Source organism: Rhinopithecus bieti, unplaced genomic scaffold, assembly GCF_001698545.2.
Source record: "Rhinopithecus bieti isolate Rb0 unplaced genomic scaffold, ASM169854v2 scaffold_23721, whole genome shotgun sequence".
Classification (NCBI taxonomy): domain Eukaryota; kingdom Metazoa; phylum Chordata; class Mammalia; order Primates; family Cercopithecidae; genus Rhinopithecus; species Rhinopithecus bieti.
In genome coordinates this window covers 208,124-230,823 of record NW_016810819.1, presented here as the reverse complement: position 1 = coordinate 230,823, position 22,700 = coordinate 208,124, and the positions used below count along the sequence as shown (strand labels likewise).

The 22,700-nt window shown below is 36.8% G+C and overlaps 1 protein-coding gene across 1 annotated transcript in view; it reads right to left on the bottom strand.

The window, feature by feature from the left end:
- The window catches only part of LOC108542752 (protein unc-13 homolog C-like), a 293,581-nt gene that overhangs the window by 64,902 nt on the left and 205,979 nt on the right, over positions 1-22,700 (bottom strand). Inside the window, exons 13-15 of the mRNA XM_017892917.1 lie at positions 10,898-10,990; positions 9,376-9,535; positions 6,316-6,727 (exon numbers count right to left, since the gene is read on the bottom strand). Of these exons, the coding sequence (XP_017748406.1) occupies positions 6,442-6,727; positions 9,376-9,535; positions 10,898-10,990 (539 nt within the window). The 3' untranslated portion in view covers positions 6,316-6,441. The remainder of the gene's footprint in view (positions 1-6,315; positions 6,728-9,375; positions 9,536-10,897; positions 10,991-22,700) is intronic.

Below are 22,700 nucleotides of genomic sequence, written 5' to 3'. Positions count from 1 at the left end.
AATAATTGCCTCTCTTTAATAATTGTTAATGTACAAAATCCCAAGAAATCTGAGAAAAGATCCTACAACTAATAAAATGAGGTTAGTGAGGTTTCAGGATACCAAATCAATGTACAAAAATCTTTCTTTTGTACAGGAAATGAATAAATGGATTTTGGATTTTATTCTCAAAGTAACATTTACACTCTTGTACACATACAGAAGAAATCCTTGGTAGGATTTGTATGCTGAAAACCATAAGACAGTAATAAAAAGAAATCAATAAAGACATAAATAAGTGGAGACATATACTGTGCCCATGAATTGAAGATTCAATATTGTTAAGACATCGGTTGTCTGTAAATTGGTATATGTATTTAATAAGTTCTCAGTCAAAATCCCAGCAGGCTGTTACTTTTTTTGTTGTTGTTTTTCATTTTTTTGTTTTTTTGAGACAGAGTTTCACTCTTGCTGCCCAGGCTGGAGTGCAGTGGTGCCATCTCAGCTCACTGCAACCTCCGTCTCCTGGGTTCAAGTGATTCTCCTGCCTCAGCCTCCTGAGTAACTGGGATTACAGACATGTGCCACCACGTCTGGCTAATTTTGTATTGTTAGTAGAGACGGGGTTTCTCCATGTTGGTCAGGCTGATCTCAGACTCCTGACCTCAGGTGATCTGCCCGCCTTGGCCTCCCAAAGTGCTGGGATTACAGGCATGAGCCACCGTGACTGGTTGGCTGTTAAAATTTTTATAGAGAGGGAGAAGTAGTAGAATAGTACACTGTTTTGAAGAGAGGAACATGGAGAACTCTCACTATCTGAGTTCAAGACAGTATAAAGCTACAGTAATTACTACAGTGTCACATTGGTGATAAAGTATAGTGTTAGATCAATGGAAAAGACTAGAGATGTCAGAAATGGACCCGCACACATTTGGTCAATTGATTCATGATGAAGGTACAAATGCAATTCAAAAGGGGAAGTCTAGTATTTTTAATGAATGGTGTGGTGCTGGAACAACTGGACATGCTTTTGAAAATTAGTTTCTAATTAATTACTCAATTGTAATTTACTAATTAGAGATGCACCTTAACTCAAACTTTACACCCTCTATAAAACAACATCAAAATGGATCATAGGCCAAATTGCAATACCCCAAGGTATAAAATTTCCATATGAAAACATAGAAAATATTTTTGGCTTTGAGTGAGGCAAGTAATTCTTGTGATAGCAAAGCTATGATCTATAAAAGGCAAAAAATGACTTCATCAAATTCGACTTTTTGGAAGTGAAAACCTTTTGTTCTCTGAAAGAGATTGTTATAAAAATGAAAAGACTAGCCACAGACTGGGATGAGATAGTTGCAAATTTCATATCTGACAAAGGGTTTGTATATGGAATACACAAATATGTCCCCAAACTCAACAATAAACAACTCATTAAATAAATGGACAAAAGATATGCAGATACTTCGCTAAAGAAAATATATGGATATCAAATAAGCACATACAGAGATACCCAATGTTATTAGTCCTCAGATGAATACAAATTGAAGCCATGTTGAGATGCTATTTTGTGTATATTAGAAGAACTAAAATAAAAAAGAACTGATGATACCCAGTGCTTGCAAAGATGCAGAGCAACTGAAACTCTCATACATTGCTGCTGGAAATGTAAAATTTTACAACTACTTTCGAAGAAGTTTGATAGTTCCTTATGAAATTAAAGATATATGTATCATTAAGACCTAGAAATCACACTCTGATAATCACCCAAGAAAAATGAAAACAAGTATACTCAAAATCCTGTATGTGAATGTTTATAAAAGCTTTGTCCGTAATATTGCCAAACAATGTAAGTGTAGTAAGTGGTGAATGATATCTTTTTAATGTTCATATAACGCAGTACTGTTCAGCAATAAAAACTAGGTAATAATCGATACATGCCACAATGTAGATGAATATCTGGTGCATTGTGCCAAGTGAAATAATACAGGCTCAAAAGAATATATACTGTATAATTCTGTTTATATGACATTCTGGAAGACACAAAACGTGAGGGACTAAAATGGACCAGTGCTGCAGACCGTTGATGCTAGGAAAAGTGTTTGTCTATAAAGTGGTAATGTGGAATCTTGAGGCATGATGGAATTGTCCTGTATCTTGACTGTGGTGATTAATACATGACTACGCATTTGTCGTAACACAGAAACGTACACCAAAAGAGATAATTTTAGTATATGCAAATTAAAATATATATATATTTTTGAGACAGGGTCTCATTCTGTTACCCAGGCTGGAGTGCAGTGATGCATCTTGGTTCACTGCAACCTCTGTTTCCCAGGCTCAAGTGATTCTCCTGCCTCAGCCTCTCAAGTAGCTGGGACTACAGGCACCCGCCACCATGGCCGACTCACGTTTGTATTTTTTTGTAGAGATGGGGTTTCCCACATTGACTAGGCTGGTCTTGAACTTCTAAGCTCAAAGCAACCTGCCTGCCTTGGCCTCTCAATGTGCTGGGATTACAGGTGTGAGCCACTGTGCCCAGCCAAACTATGTTTTAAAATAGACAACTAAGCATTACTTTATGTTCATCGACTTGTATATACTTTTTAATAAATATGCTTATTGATGCCGAGAAGTCATTCATTATAAGAAGAAATATGTACTATTAAGGGAGAAAAAAACACCAATTAAACCATAATATTCCCAAGAATTATACATGTATCCTGATTTCAGTTGTCATGATGTGAAAAAACATGAGCACTCTTAAATATATATTATTTAACATTAACAAATTGGAATTGATTCTTGATCATATCACATGTCCTAGTTTTTTATTCTAAAAATCACACTCCAGAAGCCTGAACCAGAGAGATAAGTGATCAGTGGAGGCCTGGGGAGTCAAGAGCAAAGGGGCAGCTATTTCAAACAGAGGACTTGAGTATAAACACAGGTAATATCAGGGGAAGGCAGTGTCTTGCCTGTGTGCCCAAGAATTATTTGAAGTAGATAGAATTAGACATTTATTCAAGGATATTCCCTGAGTCAGGTATAAGTATAATCATTTATTCTTTGAGTATAAATATTAAAGCTGCTATATTAGTCTATAAAGGGGCTAGCTAGTATAGTTGTATCTTTATGTAGGTAAATTAAAAGGAGAAAATCTTGTTTCAAGCATTGTTTTTAAAAAAGACCTAATAAAAGACATTAAGCTAGAATTGTCATTTATAAATGTGCCTCATTTAAGGTAAATTCAAGATATAAATTATCCTACAAGTAGATAAATTAGAGCAGGTTGTAATGGGGACATCTGATTACTTATCTTAATGCATTCAAATTCCTTGGAATAGCAAATACTCCACTCTGGGTTTAAATACTTTGTGTTTGCTAAATTTGATTTACATGTGTATCTTTAAAGACCTGTAATGTGAGGTTTATCCATAGACGAGTAACGGAGCTTTGCCTTTGTATGTTTTATCTAGAATAAGATGAATAAATTGCTACCCACATTTGAGTGCAGCACTCAATTGACAGAGATCACTGGGAACCTTAGGGTGACTACTAATTTGGATAAGTAAATATAACAGGCTTTGTTCTGAAGACAACAGGAATATTTGTGCTTTGAGAGGAAAACAGAGTCTACAGAATTTATACTCATTTCAAAATTAGTACCTGTACTTTATGATAGTAATAAATAGACTTAATTCACCCTGCCACTATTAGCCTTTGATATATATTGTATACATTGTAAAGGACAGAATAATTGGATGCCATTAAACATGTCAGGGAAAAAATACCTTGCTCAATTTAAAGTGATCAATGCAAATCCTAACTGCCTTTTACTGAAATGTATCATGCATTATGACATTAACGTGCTCCTAAAGAGCTTAAGTCAATGGTCTGTAAAATATTTATTACATAAATCTAGAATGAATTTTTCAAGTAATTGATGGAAACTTTTACAATGTAAGATTTTAACCATGTTGCGTGTTGAATTTTGTTCATGGGGCTAAACAGTATTTAGTAATATATAGGTAGATACGTTAGTTCTTCCTTATTTTCCTCATTATTACAATATATACTGGTTTGCATGAACGCAATAACTGTGGAATGATTTTTTAACGTTGGAGCTGTTTTTTTAACTTTTGTTTTAGATTCAGGGGTTCATGTCCAGGTTTATTATTTAGGTAAATTGTATGTCATGGGGGTTTTGGCGTACAGATTATTTTGTCACCCAGGTAGTAAGCTTAGTACGTGACAGATGCTTTTTCTTATCTTTTCCCTCCTCCTACCCTCAAGTAGGCCACAGTGTCTGTTGTGGCCCCCTTAGTGTCCTTGTGTCCTCATCGTTCAGTTTCCACTTGTAAGCGATTAGTGTTTGGTTTTCTATTCCTGTGTTAGTTTGCTTCAGATAATGGCCTCCAGTTCCATCCATGTCGTCACTGTGAAGGACATGATCTTATTCTTTTTATGGCTGCATAGTATTCCACAGTGTACAGGTACCACATTTTCTTTATCTGATGTACTGTTGATGGTCTTTAGGTTGGTTCCATGTGTTTGCTATTGTGAATAGTGCTGCAGTGGACATATACGTGCATATGTGTTTATGGTAGAATGCTTGATATTCCTTTGGCCATGTACTCAGTATTGGGATTGCTTAGTCGAACAGTAATTCTGTTTCTAGTTCTTTGAGGAATCACCACACTGCTTTCCATAATAGTTGAACTAATTTACACTGCCACCAGCAGTGTATAAACATTTTTCTTCACAACCTTGCCAGCGTCTGTTATTGTCTGACTTTAGCCATTCTGACATCTAAACTTTTAATGAGATGTTAGAACCAGATAAGAAGAAGACTATTACATGTGGTCAAAAGAGCCTGGAGGTTTTATTCCTAACTAACTAATGAGATGATGTTGCATAAATGAAATAAAAAGGCAGAAGATACAATACAGTGCTGCATGTGCTCAATATATATCCATTTATTAAAGCATATGCCAGAGGATCGCATCACACTATGCATTTAGAGAAGTCATTAACAAAGCAATGGCCTAACAGTTTAACATGAATTAGCCAACCTCACTGGTCTGTGATTCCACACTCAGTAGCAGAATGGTTCTGACAGTCATGATACTAAGCACTTCTGTACTTAACATATTAGATCAGCCTGTTCACAAAGTACAGTCATTATAACAGGCTCTTGCTTCTGTAAGTAGTCCACTAACAGTTATGACCGTAAGTTATAATTACAAAGTACCGTTTTACAGCCATATATTTTGGCATAGACTCTAAGAAGTCAAATCATAAAAATACAGAAAATGCAAATATTCATAAACTTTTATATTCAGAAACCCACTTAGCTATATTTAGGTACCAAGATGTATTACATTGTTCTCCTACTGCATTTGATGCATTTGGGGCTTATAAATACAAATTACAAAATTGTAAGCAATTTCTTCTGACTTAATTTTACTGTTTTTTCACTAAATGGATGAAAGCATGACTTTTGGCATCAGTACAATATATAATAATATTGCATTCAATACTAATCATTGAATATTTTTAAAAAGAAAGCATTGAACTAATTATAGAGTCATAACTGTCAGATGGAAGATATTAACAAGATAGTTACTTACAGGTATTTTTCAATGAACCTTCCATCCCATTTCTAAACCATTAACCCAATGACTTTTTAAAGAATGAAATAAATATGGTAAAGCCAAGACATAACAGTATATGACAAATGCATGAACTTACCATTTTTACAAATGTGATGTGACCTTGGCAGTTTTAAAGAACAAAGTTTTTTGTCAATATATATCAAACATTGTTAACAAACTCTAGCATTGCTTTGTGTAAGTCTGCTTTAACAGCATTTCTTCACAGTGATATTTCAGAAAGGTTGGAAACCGGTCGGCAGAAAATATTTCCCACCTTTTCTATTTTAATTTGTATGCAAAAATCACAATATATCTGCAACTATAAAATTACAAATGCTTTCTAGAAGTGACTGACTGCATTTCTAGTTATGGTAGAAAAGGGTATTTGTAAGACATCTATAATGAGGTAAGTAAATAAAATGGAAATTGAGTAATAAATGTTTTCTCATCTATGGGCAATATAAACTAATTTAACAAAGACAACTGATGGGCAAACCCAAAAGACTAGTTTTTAAAATTATGTTCAGTGAATGTGAAATAGGTAAAGAAACAAAATAAACATGTTAAAAGGTGTTCTTGATATTTCACTTTACATCATAATTTTGGCACTTCATTGGAATACTTATTTCCCAAAGACCAGAATTGGTATAAAAGTTCAGCAGGTTTTTTTACATACCTTGTAGACATCATCCATGAGTACTGGCAAACATTGAAATGTAGTGAAATAAACATTCCCATGTATAGGCGCATGCATGCAGTAGTCAAACAATTATAGTTATGAATTTAGCTTGCAGTGTTTGTTTCAAGCACTCTCTTCAGTAGATCTTGTCTCCGATTTAAGTCTTACAAATTCTTTAGCCACATCATCACTGGTCCTCTGAGAGAGTATTCTAAGGATAGTCAAACCAGTTTCATCCATAGAGACATTTTTCAGAAGAGGATACCATGCCCCATAGCTTCCCTTTTCTGCTATGTTCTGTAGCTGAATGACTGTCATTCCAATAATTCGATCTTCTCTGGCAAAGCAGTAATCCTTAACTGAGAGATGAAGTTCATAAGCCCCTGGTCGATTTTCCTTTCCCAGAATGCTGTGTGGATTAAAATACCAATTTTGAGCAAAATTTTACTTCCACTAGGCATCAATATGGTTCTCAAATACTGCTGAAAATTGTATACAATTGGATCTGATTATTACATTGGCAAATAGAATATCAGTGTATTGTAACCCTTTAAATTTGACTTAGAAGGCTAATTTTAAAATTACCTTTTCCCTAGACAAAAAATGGGAATTAATCAGTAGAGACAGGGTCTCCTGATTGCGGGTACAGTGGAGTTGGACAGGAGTCATGGGGGCTAGGCCAGGGTAATGGGTACCTCTTGGTAGAATTTCTATGCCATGTCAATATCAGTTACTACTATCACTTTACCTCCAAAGCCTGAATAAGCTATTACATCTAGGAGTCTTTTCTCAGGGGAATACACTGCACAGCCCATCAAGCACTATTCACAATATGCTAAATTGGATACAAATCTCCAGAGTAAATCAATTCCAGCAGAGCCTGGTGATTCAATGCCAATTCTTTCCTATGGTAACAGACCTGTCAAGTGTGTGGCCTCTCCTCACAGCCACCTAAGACAGCTTGTCAGTCAACATAATAAAGAAGGCCAAGTGGTGATATGGTAGACAGTCTTCTTCCACCCCTTATTTGTGTTCATTCGTTCTCATATTCTTGACTTTCTAATGACTGTACATCTAGCCCTCAGCAGTACCAGCTTCCAAATCCCTTCCTTTTACAGGTGACTTTTTTCTGATGAAACATTTTGCAGAGTCAAACTGTCATTTCCAGGAAACACTGGTAACTAAAGGAGCGTCTGAAAGAAAATGGAGGCCTAGGGGTAAGAGTAGAAGAGCAAAACATGATGGGAACCAGATCTCTTGAATTAAAAATGCTGCCTTTAAGTAGCTCACTGTGTTAAATCTAACAAACTTTAGTTGGGTCCAGGTTTTTGTGTAAGGTGGAGAAGTAGATAGTGAAATATTGTAAGCTGGTTTATTAGCAGGAAATGTGATCTATTAGGATGCTTTTGATAGAGTAGGATACTTCAGTTTTATTTAAGAGGATGAAATATTCAGAGCAGAGTGCTGAAACGACTACAGGAAATCATGAACAAAAAACCTGTAAGGGGCTGTTTTGGCGTGTAAATCCTTAGGGCTTTGTCCTAGGCCTTGTAACTTCTCTATGTATCCATTCCTAGGTTAGAGTATTTCTTGAATTAAATGACATCCCTTGAGAGTCTGACAGCCATCTCCAAATTAATAGATTTAAAACATTTTTATCATCTTCCATCTTGGTAAATTACTATCTTCCCAACTACTTATGGCAAAAATTAGGGGTCATCCTTGATTTTATTCAGTGCCAGGTGTCTCCCACTTGCTCCCCGTGGATCCACCCTACTTTTTGCTGTTTGCAATAGGAAAACTCATCTGTTGGGACTGCCTCAGTAGGGTTTATTCTTGCTTCCAGTAGATTTTGGCCAAAAGGGAACCCCATGAAGAGGCTGGCAGTGAGGAGAGTGAAGTCAGAGTCTTTATTTCCCTGGCTCTTTGCCTGTGAGGCTGCCTCCAGTAGGCTGTTGCCCTCCATGGAATGTCACTGCTGCTTTCAAGGCAGCTAAGGGCTGAGTATACATCAAGTTTTCACTTTCCTAATTTTAGTAATGACTCTTTCTCTACTCTTTTCAGGTATAAGCATGGTAATGGCCTGGTTACTATTAGCCCCAGGTCCCACTATTACTTAAATTTCCCTACACTTAACCACTTTGTGAATTCCTTTGTAAGTAAGCTCATTTTGATTTACTCTAAGGTGAGCGTTCTTGGAATTTCTCTTTCATGTTCTATCTCTAGCCTATGGCAAGAATCTACTTTCCACACATGATAGAGAATCTTCCCCATCTATTTCTCTACTACGATCCGGTTAGTCACTCAGCTATTGCCTGGACTATTGCAATAGCCTTCTAACTGATCTTTACATATTTGGTCTTACCACCATATAATTATTTCTGTACACAAGAAACAAAGATGTAAATCATATTGTTCATCTCTTCATTTGAAAACCCTTCAGTGGACCACCTATTGAATTTAGAATTGCATATCCCTCTGTGACACGGAATCTGTACCTTGACCTCTTCTCCAAAGTAACTGGATCTCACTCCTTTATCTATGGTGTGCTGCTTGTTAAATATCCCAGACTTGTTCTTGCCTTAGAGTCCTTCTACTGGCTATTTCACTTGGTCTGAAATGTTCTGCTCTTCCATGCCTGGTTGACTTTTTATTTGTACAGGTTTCAGTTTAAAAGTCACATGCTCAGAGAGGCTTCCCTGACCTCCCAGGCAAAGCAGCTAGTCATAGCACTTATCGCATACTTCTGCATATAGTATTTAATGCCGTATGACAAATATTTTGTGACTGTATCATACATTCCTCATCTGTAGAAAGTAACTTACGTGAGTGTACTGCAAAAGATTTATTCAGACACCTACTATGATATATATACCTAATGACTATAACATTGGGTGATACATGGTAGGCACTGAACAGATACTGAATGAATCGAAGGGAACTAAAAACAGAGCCTTCTTCATTTTCCTTAGCCCTTCCCACTCCGAATCCCTCAGTAAAGTCAGCTGTACAATAACTATTGCCTAGAGGAATAAGTAAGGTGGGTTTGTGACTTACAACTGAAATGTTTCATTGTACTTTGGTGACCACGTGTTGCTTTTTGTTTTTGTGCCTTGTTTTCTCTTCTTGTCTCCAAGGTTCGGTCCCAGTATACAAACTTCCACAAAGGGGCGGAACATTGCTGTGGTCTGCCAGTTGAGGTCATTAATGGCAATCACTAAAAAAGGAAAGGAAGTATCACATTTTAGCAAACAAATGTGTGGAAATTTAGAGTGCATTTTTAAAAGTGATTTATGAAGTCAAAAGTTAATAATAGTGCCCTAACCCCAATGACAAGACACTGTACTCCAATAAAACACAATTTTCTTTCTGGAATGCACACTTGATGGAGCTTTTCAGCTTCAAGCTGTGTGGCTTTGGTGAAAAGTTAGCTGTAATTAAAATGACATCTGTTACTAATGAAAAGTTACTGCTCTCCTCCTCTTGTAAAAACATGGTGTTGTTCACATTGAAAATTAAGATATGCTCATCAGGAAATAGATAAAATCTATAAATTTACCAGTCAATGACAATATTTTGCATTGTATGCTTTCAATATTTAGTTACTTTATATACAAAATGATATTATAAATAGTTTTATTTCTTAAGTCTATCGTGGCTAATTTTCTAATTCATTACGTATTTTTTCAATTGCTACTAATATTTTGCTCTGTGGCTATTTCATCCTATATTAAGCCAGTCACTTGTTAGATATTATAACTGTTTTTAAATTTCACTTATCATAAAAAATTACTAAATGAACATTCTCATGTGTAAATCCCTTTGCTAATCCTCAAGCAAAGTCTTATAATTAAAATCACTACTGCAAAAGATTCGTTAACCTTTCACATGTTGGCAATATATTTTTCAAAAATATTTAAGGAAATTGACAGTATATAGTACTGTACATACTCTTTTGTAAAATATAGCTATTTTATTTTCATGATGTAAAGATACAATATGTAACGTAATTCTGAAATATATTGGGCAACCCTGGTTTTGCTCAAAGTGAGTATTGAAGTGATTAATATAAAAATAGAACGAGTGTATTGTGAACACAATGTTAATCCTTTAATTTCATCTTTGAAATTACCCCTGCATTCAGGCTGCTTTTACAATATAAAACTAACAAATCGAGCCACTCATTATAAAAAACTCTAAGCCAGTTGTTGGAAATCAATCATAGAAAAAGAAGTGGGTTTTGTGAATAGTTAAGAACATACTGACTTAATATTTAAAGTACAAGTTTTCAATGAATATCATGGCACCAACCACAAAATAAATATCCGATAAAGTTAGTTTGGATGTTTAGTCAGTGTATTTATGTGTTTTGAATAATGCATGCTAAACATTAGTGCCACTGATATTTGTCTATTTTAAATCAAAAGTTTGGGTTTCATTAGGACATTTTTGAGCATGCCCTAAAATAATTATGCAAATTTTTTAAAACTTAAAAATGCAAGAGAAGATGCATTGCTGATATCAGTATTGCTGCAGAACTTTAGAAGGCTGTTTTGATGTATCTAGACCTGAAGCATACCTTTTACAGTGACTTTATGATCGCCTGTTCCTGGGGTGGTTGTGATGTCCACATGAACAGATATCTGACCCACGGCATCTTTGGAGGAAAGACCTGAAAATAAGCAGAGGTTTACTGGCCTGAACTTTCAGACTAGTTAATAATGGACAATTTCACTCTATGCATGAGACAAAAAATTTATTATTGGAAATGAATAGTTCATTCATAGCATAATATTCACTTAGGTTTGATAGTTTGAGGCTTAGATATAATAATTACCCCACTGAACTAAAATCTCATTTGGTCTGCAGAAATCCTAAGACACTCTGTTACTGCTTTGATGGATCAAAGAACTTCGGTTGATTTCCTAGCCGCTTAATGAAGTTATATTCATTGCTTGCACACAAGGATGCACCATTGCTTTTTATTACTTTAAGAACTTTTCTACAATGTGCCATACCAGAGCACTGGGAACAGAAAGATAGCTTTGTTAGGGTACCTACCTTCAGGAAACTCATAGTTGGCCAGGGGAGACCCACATGTAAATAAGTTGTTGTAATATATTTGCAGGGTCTACCAATAGCATTTTAAAAAGTCAACTCTATGCTGGGAAAGATTAGTCAGGGGTTAAACTTACTGTATTGGAAAGGGCCTGTGATTTGGGTTCAGATAAACATGAGTTCAAATCACAGTATGCTGCCACTGCTTCTATGATCCTATTTCTTAAATGAGGATAATACCAACCTCTTACTATATTCACATTAACATATCACTTAGGAACACATACAACTTTTTCCCCAAACTGAAGCACATGCTCTATTTGTTGCCAGGCCTTTATCTTTTAATGTAAAAATTTATCATGCAGGTCATTCCAGTTCAGTGGTAAATATTCAACAACTACATGCTTGGAAAATAAAACATTAATGTTTGACATTTAATCCATTATATGAATATATAATTTAACCATATTTCCATTGTTTTTAATTCCTTATTATAAACTATAATTATTATGCTACAAGTTTATCTACAGTATAGTTTTAAAAGCATAGTATTTTGTCAAAGTTATGTGGAATTTTAATTTCTACCCATAGAAATTATAACTTTGGCAATCTCATTTGCAATATATTAGATTAATACAGATCTTATTTCATAAAAATGAAGGCTAATGCTGAAAGCCCAGAACCAAAGATTCTGAAAGACTTTCAGTTTCTATCTTGAGAGAATCATCAGGATTTGGGCCAGAAGCTTTCAAGGGAACCTGCTGAGATGAGCCAGTTCACCACAAGGGCCTCTCTCTTTGGCACAGCCATTTTGATGATAAAAGGACTGGAAGATAGAAAGTGATCGCTTTGGACATAAGAATTTTAGAGCAACCCTTCACACTAACCAAATAGACAATGACCCCTCACCACTAAAGGTCACCACTGAAGTACAAATGGAGTCATCTTTTTTCTTTCCTTCCTCCCCCATGCCAGGGAGACTACCACCAGGAGAAAGAGATCATACCTTTATCTTTTACTCTTTGTACTACTGAAGTCACGATTATAGCCTGCTTTTGGGAGAGAGGTTTCTTTCTTTTTTTTTTTTTTTTTTTTTTTTTGAGACAGGGTCTTGCTCTGTTGCTCAAGCTGGAGTGCAGTGGTGCAATCATAGCGCACTCCAGGCTCGATTTGTAGGGCTCAGGTGATTCTCCCACCTCAGCTTCCCAAGTACCTGGGACGAGAAGTGTGCACCAGCACGCTTGGGCCTCCCAAAGTGCTGGAATTATGGGCGTGAGCTGCCATGCCCAGCTGAGAATAGAGCTTTGAGCCAAAGCTTCAATGTGAGCAAAATGAAACCTTTAGAAATGAGTCATTCTCTAGCAGCGCGAGTAACTAATACAGTATGAACCTGGATTGTGAGATCTGAAAGTGCTGCACCTGGCCATAACATTCTAAGTAAGGCAGCATCAGTTTCGGTTTGGTGTCCTTAGTTATGAAGGAAGACTTAGCTGTTTTAAGACAAGTAACATCTGAAGAAATGTGCCTAAAACCTTTAAGAGAAGGGACGCTAAACATATACGATGTAAGTTTTTCCTTTCTCAAATTGCTTATCTGCCGTCTTCCATTTATACACCCTACCTGTGTGTGTGTTTTCTAATAAGATATTGAGGGTTGTATTGATGTCAGGGGCGGAGGATTTAAAAATCTTTCTTATGTACTCAGCAGCAGTGCCTGAATACTTTTCTGAAATCTCCTGGGTGGAAACATTTACTAGTTTCTCAAAATACATATTTCCTTTTCTAAGACAAAATTTACTCTTCAATTAGATATAAATCTTGAGAACTGGATGTGTAAGGTAGTACAAACCTAAAGTGCAATGCGGAACATAAATTAACATAAATTTTCTGAAAATTGTGGGTTAGAAACAATGGGCTAGAAAGTATTATCATTGCTCTTATTGCTTAGTAGTCATGCTATTTAGAATTTTCACTTTGGAACTATACGATTCTGCTTTCATGGCCCTATTTTTATACCGCTCTCTAGTACTCATGCTATAGCTAGTATTATAGTTAATCATGCAGATTTTTCTCCTTAGTTGTATTCCATAACAGAATGCCTTTATTAATAATCCATACTTCTCATTCATACAACGCTTTGATGTGCATTACATGGACAATTAAATATTTGTTGATTAAATAGTCTGACAGTAGTTGCTTCCACAGTTTAAACAGCATTAGTATCCCTCTCACCAGTTCAAATTTCAGTTACCATGGTGTATTAAATGTGTGTAATTACATAAAGGACAAATTCACAAGTTAATTATGTAGTCCACTTAATCACTATGTGGATAGCAGACACCTATCGTTAGTGACCAGTCTCTTCTTTCAAAGTAGGTGATTGGTCACTGTGTACCTGTTCACACACAGACGACAAAGTGTGGCCACTTTGTTTCCCAGTTGTAAACCCATGTGATTATTTTACAAACCTGGATAATCAAAAGATGGAGTTGGCCCAGAAAGATGAAAGCTCAGCAAAGAAGGGAAAGGCGATAATGCTAGAGTGAAACATGCATACAATGCAAATGAGTTAATCTAAGCAATTACTGACCCTTGGAATGTTGACACTACTGCCATTGGAAAGATTCTAGATAAGCATCCAAGCAGATTACTGAAGTTGAGCTTATTGACATAAGTGAGGAGAAAGATACAGATATCCTAGCAAAATTTACATGGAAAAAAGCTCACATTTAGGGAACACTCAGATAGGTGATGACATAAAAAGCTGAAAGGATTACAATGCTGGTGGATTGTCATAGTCCTAAGTTTGGATCCATTTCCAAGGCATAGAAAAGCTGTTCATCCCTTACTATACCATGAGAAGAAAAAGGCACTGTTCAAACTACTGTTAAAAAGACTTTTACAATAAAACACTTTAATTCTCAATGTACCTAAACAAATATTTTTCCTGTATTTTAAATTTCCCTGTACATTTATAATTGACGTAAGAGGTTTTTTGTTTTTTGACAAAATCTTTTTAAAAGTCAGTAGAATTTTAAGTTTTTCCATACGTTATCAGGATTACTTTGCAGTTTATGTCCCATTATTTTCACATTCCTGTATTACTGTGAAAAGAAATATACATGTACTTCCGTTGATTCATTTAATCCTTTTGATACTGAAACTCTAAAAGCTGCTTAATTCAGTCACGTGTGTTACATTGTGCAATATATTTTATCTCACATTTGGAAGATTTGCTTTACCACATCCTTGAATATGATGTGTACAGTGAAATTTATCAATTGTCTATCCCAGGGTAAAAATGAAATTGAACCAAAGCATTTTGAACACAGGATATCTCAATCGACTAGTTATTTGCCCAAAACAGCAGCCTATATTTCCATTTCCTATGGATTTGAAAATGGAAATAATCTAACATCATACTCTTTATTCAACAAAGTTTTAGTGAGCAATTCAGAAAATTTTAATGAGAGGCTATGCCTATTATAGTCTTGCTTATTCTAAATCCATAGGGATTAGACTACATCTGAAGTCACCATCTGTGTGTTTACGACGTGCCCTTTGTCACTAAGATTATTAGGTCATGAATACTTCAAGAATGAATAGTGCCCTTTTGAGTATACACTGACAGAGGGAAGAAAGCTCAAAGAACTCATTGTCTGCTTTAGTTGAACTTCTCTTCAGAAGAGCAGCTTTTGAGGATTAAAAATTCCTGCTTACTGTTGTTATACCATGGGATTAATAAGCATCTTAATGGAATCTCTCACCCACCGTAATTTTAGTATGCATGAACAGTCTCACACATTTAATAATGACTACTCATAGAATGCTTTTAATTGGTAATGACCTATGAAACATGATATAGAAAACACATCACAGCTTCTCAAATGACCCCTATAGGTTAACCAATTGCTTAAGTTTCTGACAAAGAAATTTGAATCTGGCCCCACAAAACAAGGAGGTAGATTATTTATGAAGGTCAACCACTCTGGCAGTATCACAATTAAATATCAGGCTCATCTGCCCCATAGCTCCTCCATCGTCAGGTCCAGGACTCTGGATTGGAATGACTTCCCTCCACATTCAGTTCGCTAAGTCGTTAGGCATCATCCAAGATGGTAGATCATGAATAAATGGACAATGACTTAAGCTCTTTTTCCTCTCTCATCCCTTCCAGTGCTGTCTTCCCTGGTCTTTGCTCATTATTTTCATGTTATTTAATAAATATTTGGAGGAATTCATGGCAGTGATAACAATAATGGCTACAATTTTTTATTACCTATGAATGCCAGGCATTGTGCCAAGTGCTTTAGGTGTAAGATCCTGAAAGGTATTGTATACGTTTCACAGATGCTAATACTGGGATTCAGATGTTAGTTACCTGTTAAAGTCAATAAACAGCAAAGCTGAGATTTGACTTCAGATCTCTGACTTATAAAATATTGTATATACTGTGCTTTGATGCTCATTGAACAGCTTCCCCCCATATCCCTCCCTCCCTCTGTCCCCTCCACTTTTTTTTTTCTTTTAACATCAAAGAGGAAAAAGCAAACTTTGGCCTGGTTTAGTTTTAATAGCATTTAAAACATTGCTACACTAAAAGACAGGACATGGAACAAAAGATTTAAAAAATGACTTATATAGCACCTAGATATCTTAGGATTTTCTATCATTTATTTTGCATTTTCACTTATTATATACTAAACTCTACAGTCACATGTCACTTAATGATGGCTATAAATTCTGAAAAACATGTTAGGTGATTTCTTCATCGTGCGAACATCATCGAATGTGCTTATACAAACCTAGGTGGTATAGCCTATGACACTTCTAAATGGTAGGGTACAGCTTATTGTTCCTAGGCTACAAACCTTTACAGTATGTTCCTGTACTGAATAGTGTAGGCAGTTGTAATACCTGTATTTGTGTATCTAAACATAGCTAGACATAGAAAAGGTACAGCATAAAACAAACATAAAACAAGACACCTAAATTGAGCTCTTACCATGAATGGGGCTCGTGGCACTGGAAGTTGTCCTGGGTGAGTCAATGCGTGAGTGATGAGTGAGTATCAAGGCCTAAGACGTTATTGTACACCCTGCAGACTCTCTAGACACTTAGGCTACATTATAAAAGATTTTCTTCAATAATAAACTAACTTTTCTGTAACCTTTTACTTTGTAAATTAATTTTTTAACCTTTTGACTCTTGTAGTAACACATAGCTCAAGCTGTATAAAAACATCATCTTTCTTTAAAATAGAAAAAATATTACAGAATAAGGTTATCAAGATTTTTTTACTTAAAAGTTTTTTTGTCGTTGTTGTTAAACTGTTAGCCCAGGCCTACACGGGGTCAGAATCCTCAACATCATTTTTCAGATTTTTAACTTGAGTCTTTTCTAACTGTACATAATTATATTGCTATACTCTTTATGACTGGAAGTACAGCAGGCTTATTTACACCATCATTACCACAAACGTGTGTTGTGCTATGATGTTATTATAATCTTATGGGACCACTGTTGAAATGCAGTGCATCACTGACTATAACACTGGTAGATATCACAAACTCCACAGCAATTATGTAAAGAGATACTTAAATTAACTTTGTTTCCTAGGATTTTCTGGACTTTCAACTTACTGCTGATTCAAACAGTTTATATTTGCTACTTTACTTTATGTTAAGTGAGTCTCCATGGCTACAGTTGGTTGAAGTGTGTTGCTGAGAAACTGATGAGAGGTTAGTAAGAAATCCTTGAGGTAAGTCACCATGTTGGTAATTATTTTTTAGAATTGCTTTGGGACATTTAGGTGTCCTAACTTTAAATATTTTAGGATCGAAACATATTAAGATCGAAGAGTTTTAGGGCTAGAGGGAGGCTTGGAAATCATTTGGTCCAGTCTCTTTGTTTTAGACATAAAGAAGTTGAGGCTTAGTATTTTGAACGCTTTCCAACAAAGGGGGCAATATTAGTGGTAGGTCTTATTTTTCAGTTCTGGATTCTTGCCCCTGACAAACTAGCTTGTCTTTTGGAATCCACAAAATAGGATAGATTGTCAAACAAGAGAAGAACTTGGGAAGTAGGTAGCATGTGGATTTGGCCAATCACTGTTACTTGTTCCCACCTGGAAAGTCACAGCAGTTGGGGGAAAATAAACAAAACAACTCTCAACCCCAACAGTCAACCCCAACTGAAACCTGATAACTGTTTCAGATATATAGTCATTATATCTATGTAACTTGACCTGTCAGCATCTCTCAAATCTATTCATGCACAACAATTACTAGCAAACATGACTATCGAGCAGAGAGAGGTAGAGATATAAAAAGGTTCTCTCCATATGGCAGTGTGTATTCCCACCAGGCATTACAGGCAGGACGAGACTAGGGAACAATGCATCTTGAAAGAAGAGAGCTTCAGGATGTCTTCTTCTTGATAATCACTAAAGTAAATAAATGTAGTAATGGAAGCCGAGTTAGTTCAGATGAATGAAGTCAGTCAAGGGACTATGCATCCCCACAGCCCTGGCTTCAGACACTGCATCTATCAGTAACCAAAGGAAGTTAAGACAGACCCTCTTTTTGATAGCACAATAGGGTGACTATAGTCAATAACAACTTAACTGTACATTTTAAAATAAAGAGGATAATTGGATTGTTTGTCAGTAAAGGGATAAATGCCTGAGGAGATGGATATCCCCTTCCCCAGGATGTGCTTATTTCACATTGCATGCCTGTATCAAAACATGTCATGTACCCACAAAAAATTTAAAATCTAGTTCACACACACATTGAAAAATCTATGTCTAAATAGATCTTCTCATTTGAGAATGAGTGAACATATAAAACCCCATAAAGAGCATCTGAAACAAACATTCTATAGAACAAGAAAAAGATACTATCTTCAGAACTCAGAGGAGAAAGCTTCTCTCTGAAAACAGCATTCCTAAATAAATCATTATTTTAAAACAACAGCCATTAAAAGTACAACCAAATTTCTTGAGGTAAAAGTTTTAAATTTTTAGAAGAATTCCATTTCAGAAAAATTAGAAAAGTATAAAATACACCAGCATATATCTGGATGCAATGTTTATAGATAAAGGGCAAAATGTCATGTATATAATATCCAAGAAGAAAAGGAGGAGGATTCTGGCAGCCCTGTATTTTTCCTCCTAAAATTCAGGAAAAAATGACACAATACCTAGTTATGAGGGAGAATTTTAATCCATGAGCATAGAATTTTAATCCAGCCAGTTTTACCTCATGTGTAAATAAAACAAAAAGTCATTTTCAAAAGTTCAAAAGCCTAGAAAAATTAATATATAATTCAGCCAATAGAGCCTAAGACCAGAGCTTTTGGGTTGTAGTGAGTGTGGGTATTGATCTATACCTGACTACTACACAAAAGTGTTCTTTCTTGTAATGTAACAGCTACAGAGGGAAGTTACTATATTTTCAGGGAAATTAGGGATTCAAAGAGATTCACATTCTTTGAATAGATGCTTATAGAGTCTAAAATTTGCTTTGTGCCAGCTCAAAGTCTTGGATGTTTGGGGATGTGGGTATTAGCAATGGCACAAGTTCTATGCAATATGGTGTTAAAACAGAATAAGACACTAGGAATAATGAGAGAAAAATATTAATCCTAGCAAGAAAGCTTTTCAATTATAGCCAAAGTCTAAAAAAATAGGTCCACCACTGACCTGAGGTATTGACACTATGTAAAGTTTCATAAAAGGAAAGAGAAGAACATGAACATTATGGTATCTGATTGAGTTAAAAAGGAGAGCAGTATGACAGTCAACAACCTCTCTCCACCAAGTCCCTCTGGGGAACTACTTGTGCTATTAAAGTAGCTGGGAGCTATTGATTTTGTAGTGAGTAAATCTTCTAATTGTTTTCATATAGATCTATTTATACTTTCTATGTAGATAATTATGTTGTCTGCTTCCAAATTTTTTTAAAAGTCTCTTGTTCTAGAGATCTGCGTCAAGATGGCCAAATAGGAACAGCTCCAGCTCCCAGCGTGAGCAGCACAGAAGACAGGTGATTTCTGCATTTCCAGCTGAGGTGCTAGGTTCATCTCACTGGGGCATGTTGGACAGTGGGTGCAGCCCAAAGAGCGAGAGCCAAAGCAGGGCGAGGCACAACACCTGGAAAATCGGGTCACTCCCACCCTAATAATGTGCTTTTTCAAAGGTCTTAGCAAGCAGCCCACCAGGAGATTATATCCCACGCCTGGCTCAGAGGGTCCCACGCCCACAGAGCCTCCCTCATTGCTAGCACAGCAGTCTGAGATCTAACAGCAGGGCAGCAGAAAGACTGAGGGAGGGGCACCTGCCATTGCTGAGGCTTAAGTAGGTACACAAAGCAGCCAGGAAAGCTCAAACTGGGTGAAGCCCACCACAGCTGAAGGTGGCCTGCCTGCCTCTGTAGACTCCACCTCTGGGATAGGGCATAGCAAAACAAAAGGCAGCAGAAACCTCTGTAGATTTAAATGTCCCTGACAGCTTTGAAGAGAGTAGTGGTTTTCCCAGCACAGAGTTTGAGATCTGAAAACAGACTGTCCGCTCAAGTGGATCCCTGACTCCCGAGTAGCCTAACTGGGAGACAACCCTCACTAGGGGCAGACTGACACCTCACACAGCTGGGTACCCCTCTGACAAGCTTCCAGAGGAACAATCAGACAACAACATTTGCTGTTCAGCAATATTCACTCTTCTGCAGCCTCTGCTGCTGATACCCAGGCAAACAGGATCTGGAGTGGACCTCGAGTAAACTCCAACAGACCTGCAGCTGAGGGTCCTGACTGTTAGAAGGAAAACTAACAGAAAGGACACCCACACCAAAACCCCATCTGTACGTCACCATCATCAAAGACCAAAGGTAGATAAAACCACAAAGATGGGGAAAAGCAGCGCAGAAAAGCTGGAAATTCAAAAAATCAGAGAGCATCTCCCCTCCAAAGGAACAGAGCTCATCACCAGCAAGGGAACAAAGCTGGATGGAGAATGACTTTGACATGTTGAGAGAAGAAGGCTTCAGTTGATCCAACTTTTCTGAGCTAAAGGAGGAAATACAAACCCAGCGCAAGGAAACTANGACTGACACCTCACACAGCTGGGTACCCCTCTGACAAGCTTCCAGAGGAACAATCAGACAACAACATTTGCTGTTCAGCAATATTCACTCTTCTGCAGCCTCTGCTGCTGATACCCAGGCAAACAGGATCTGGAGTGGACCTCGAGTAAACTCCAACAGACCTGCAGCTGAGGGTCCTGACTGTTAGAAGGAAAACTAACAGAAAGGACACCCACACCAAAACCCCATCTGTACGTCACCATCATCAAAGACCAAAGGTAGATAAAACCACAAAGATGGGGAAAAAGCAGCGCAGAAAAGCTGGAAATTCAAAAAATCAGAGAGCATCTCCCCCTCCAAAGGAACAGAGCTCATCACCAGCAAGGGAACAAAGCTGGATGGAGAATGACTTTGACATGTTGAGAGAAGAAGGCTTCAGTTGATCCAACTTTTCTGAGCTAAAGGAGGAAATACAAACCCAGCGCAAGGAAACTAAAAACCTTGAAAAAAGATTTGACGAATGGCTAACTAGAATAACCAAAGCAGAGAAGTCCTTAAATGACCTGACAGAGATGAAAACCATGGCATGAGAGTTACGTGACAAATGCACAAGCTTCAGTAACTGAAGATCAAATGAATGAAATGAACTGAAGTTTAGAGAAAAGGAGTAAAAGAAATGAACAAAGCATCCAAGAAATATGGGACTATGTGAAAAGACCAAATCTACATCTGATTGGTGTATCTGAAAGTGACGGGGAGAATGGCACCAAGTTGGAAAACAGTCTGCAGGATATTATCCAGGAGAACGTCCCCAACCTAGAAAGGCAGGCCAACATTCAAATTCAGGAAATACAGAGAATGCCACAAAGATACTCCTTGAGAATAGTAATTCCAAGACCCATAACTGTCAGATTCACTCACCAAGGTTGAAATGAAGGAAAAAATATTAAGGGCAGCCAGAGAGAAAGGTCGGGTTACCCACAAAGGGAAGCCCATTCAGACTAACAGCAGATCTCTTGGCAGAAACCCTACAAGCCAGAAAAGAGTAGGGGCCTATATTTAACATTCTTAAAGCATTTCCAACCCAGAATTTCATATCCAGCCAAACTATGTTTCATAAGTGAAGGAGAAATAAAATCCTTTATGGACAAGCAAGTGCTTAGAGATTTTGTCACCACCAAACCTGCCCTGTAAGAGCTCCTGAAGGAAGCACTAAACATGGAAAAGAACAACTAGTACCAGCCACTGCAAAAACATGCCAAAATGTAAAGACCATCGATGCTAGGAAGAAATTGCATCAACTAACGAGTAAAATCACCAGCTAACATCATAATGACAGGATCAAGTTCACATAACAATATTAACCTTAAATGTAAATGGGATAAATGCTCTAATTAAAAGACACAGACTGGCAAATTGGAAAAAGAGTCAAGACCCATCAGTGTGCTATATTCAGGGGACCCATGTCATTTGCAGAGACACGCAGGCTCAAAATAAGGGATGGAGGAAGATCTACCAAGCAAATGGAAAACAAAAATGGCAGGGGTTGCAATCCTAGTCTCTGAAAAAAGAGACTTTAAACCAACACAGATCAAAAGAGACAAAGAAGGCCATTACATAATGGTAAAGGGATCAATTCAACAAGAGCTAACTATCCTAACAATATATGCACCCAATACAGGAACACCCAGAATGATAAAGCAAGTCCTTAGAGACTTACAAAGAGACTTAGGCTCCCATACAATAATAATGGGAGATTTTAACACACCACCGTCAACCCTAGACAGATCAACGAGACAGAAAGTTAATAAGGATATCCAGGAATTGAACTCAGCTCTGCACCAAGCAGACCTAATAGACATCTATAGAACTCTCCACCGCAAATCAACAGAATATACATTCTTCTCAGCACCACATCACACTTATTCCAAAAATTGACCACATAGTTGGAAGTAAAGCACTCCTCATTCAATATAAAAGAACAGAAATTATAACAAACTGTCTCTCAGACCAAGTGCAATCAAACTAGAACTCAGGATTGAGACACTCATTCAAAACCACTCAACTACATGAAAACTGAACAACGTGCTCCTGAATGACTACTGGGTACATAAAGAAATGAAGGCAGAAATAAAGATGTTCTTTGAAACCAATGAGAACAAAGATACAACATACCAGAATCTCTGGGACACATTTAAAGCAGTGTGTAGAGGGAAATTTATAGCACTAAATGCCCACAAGA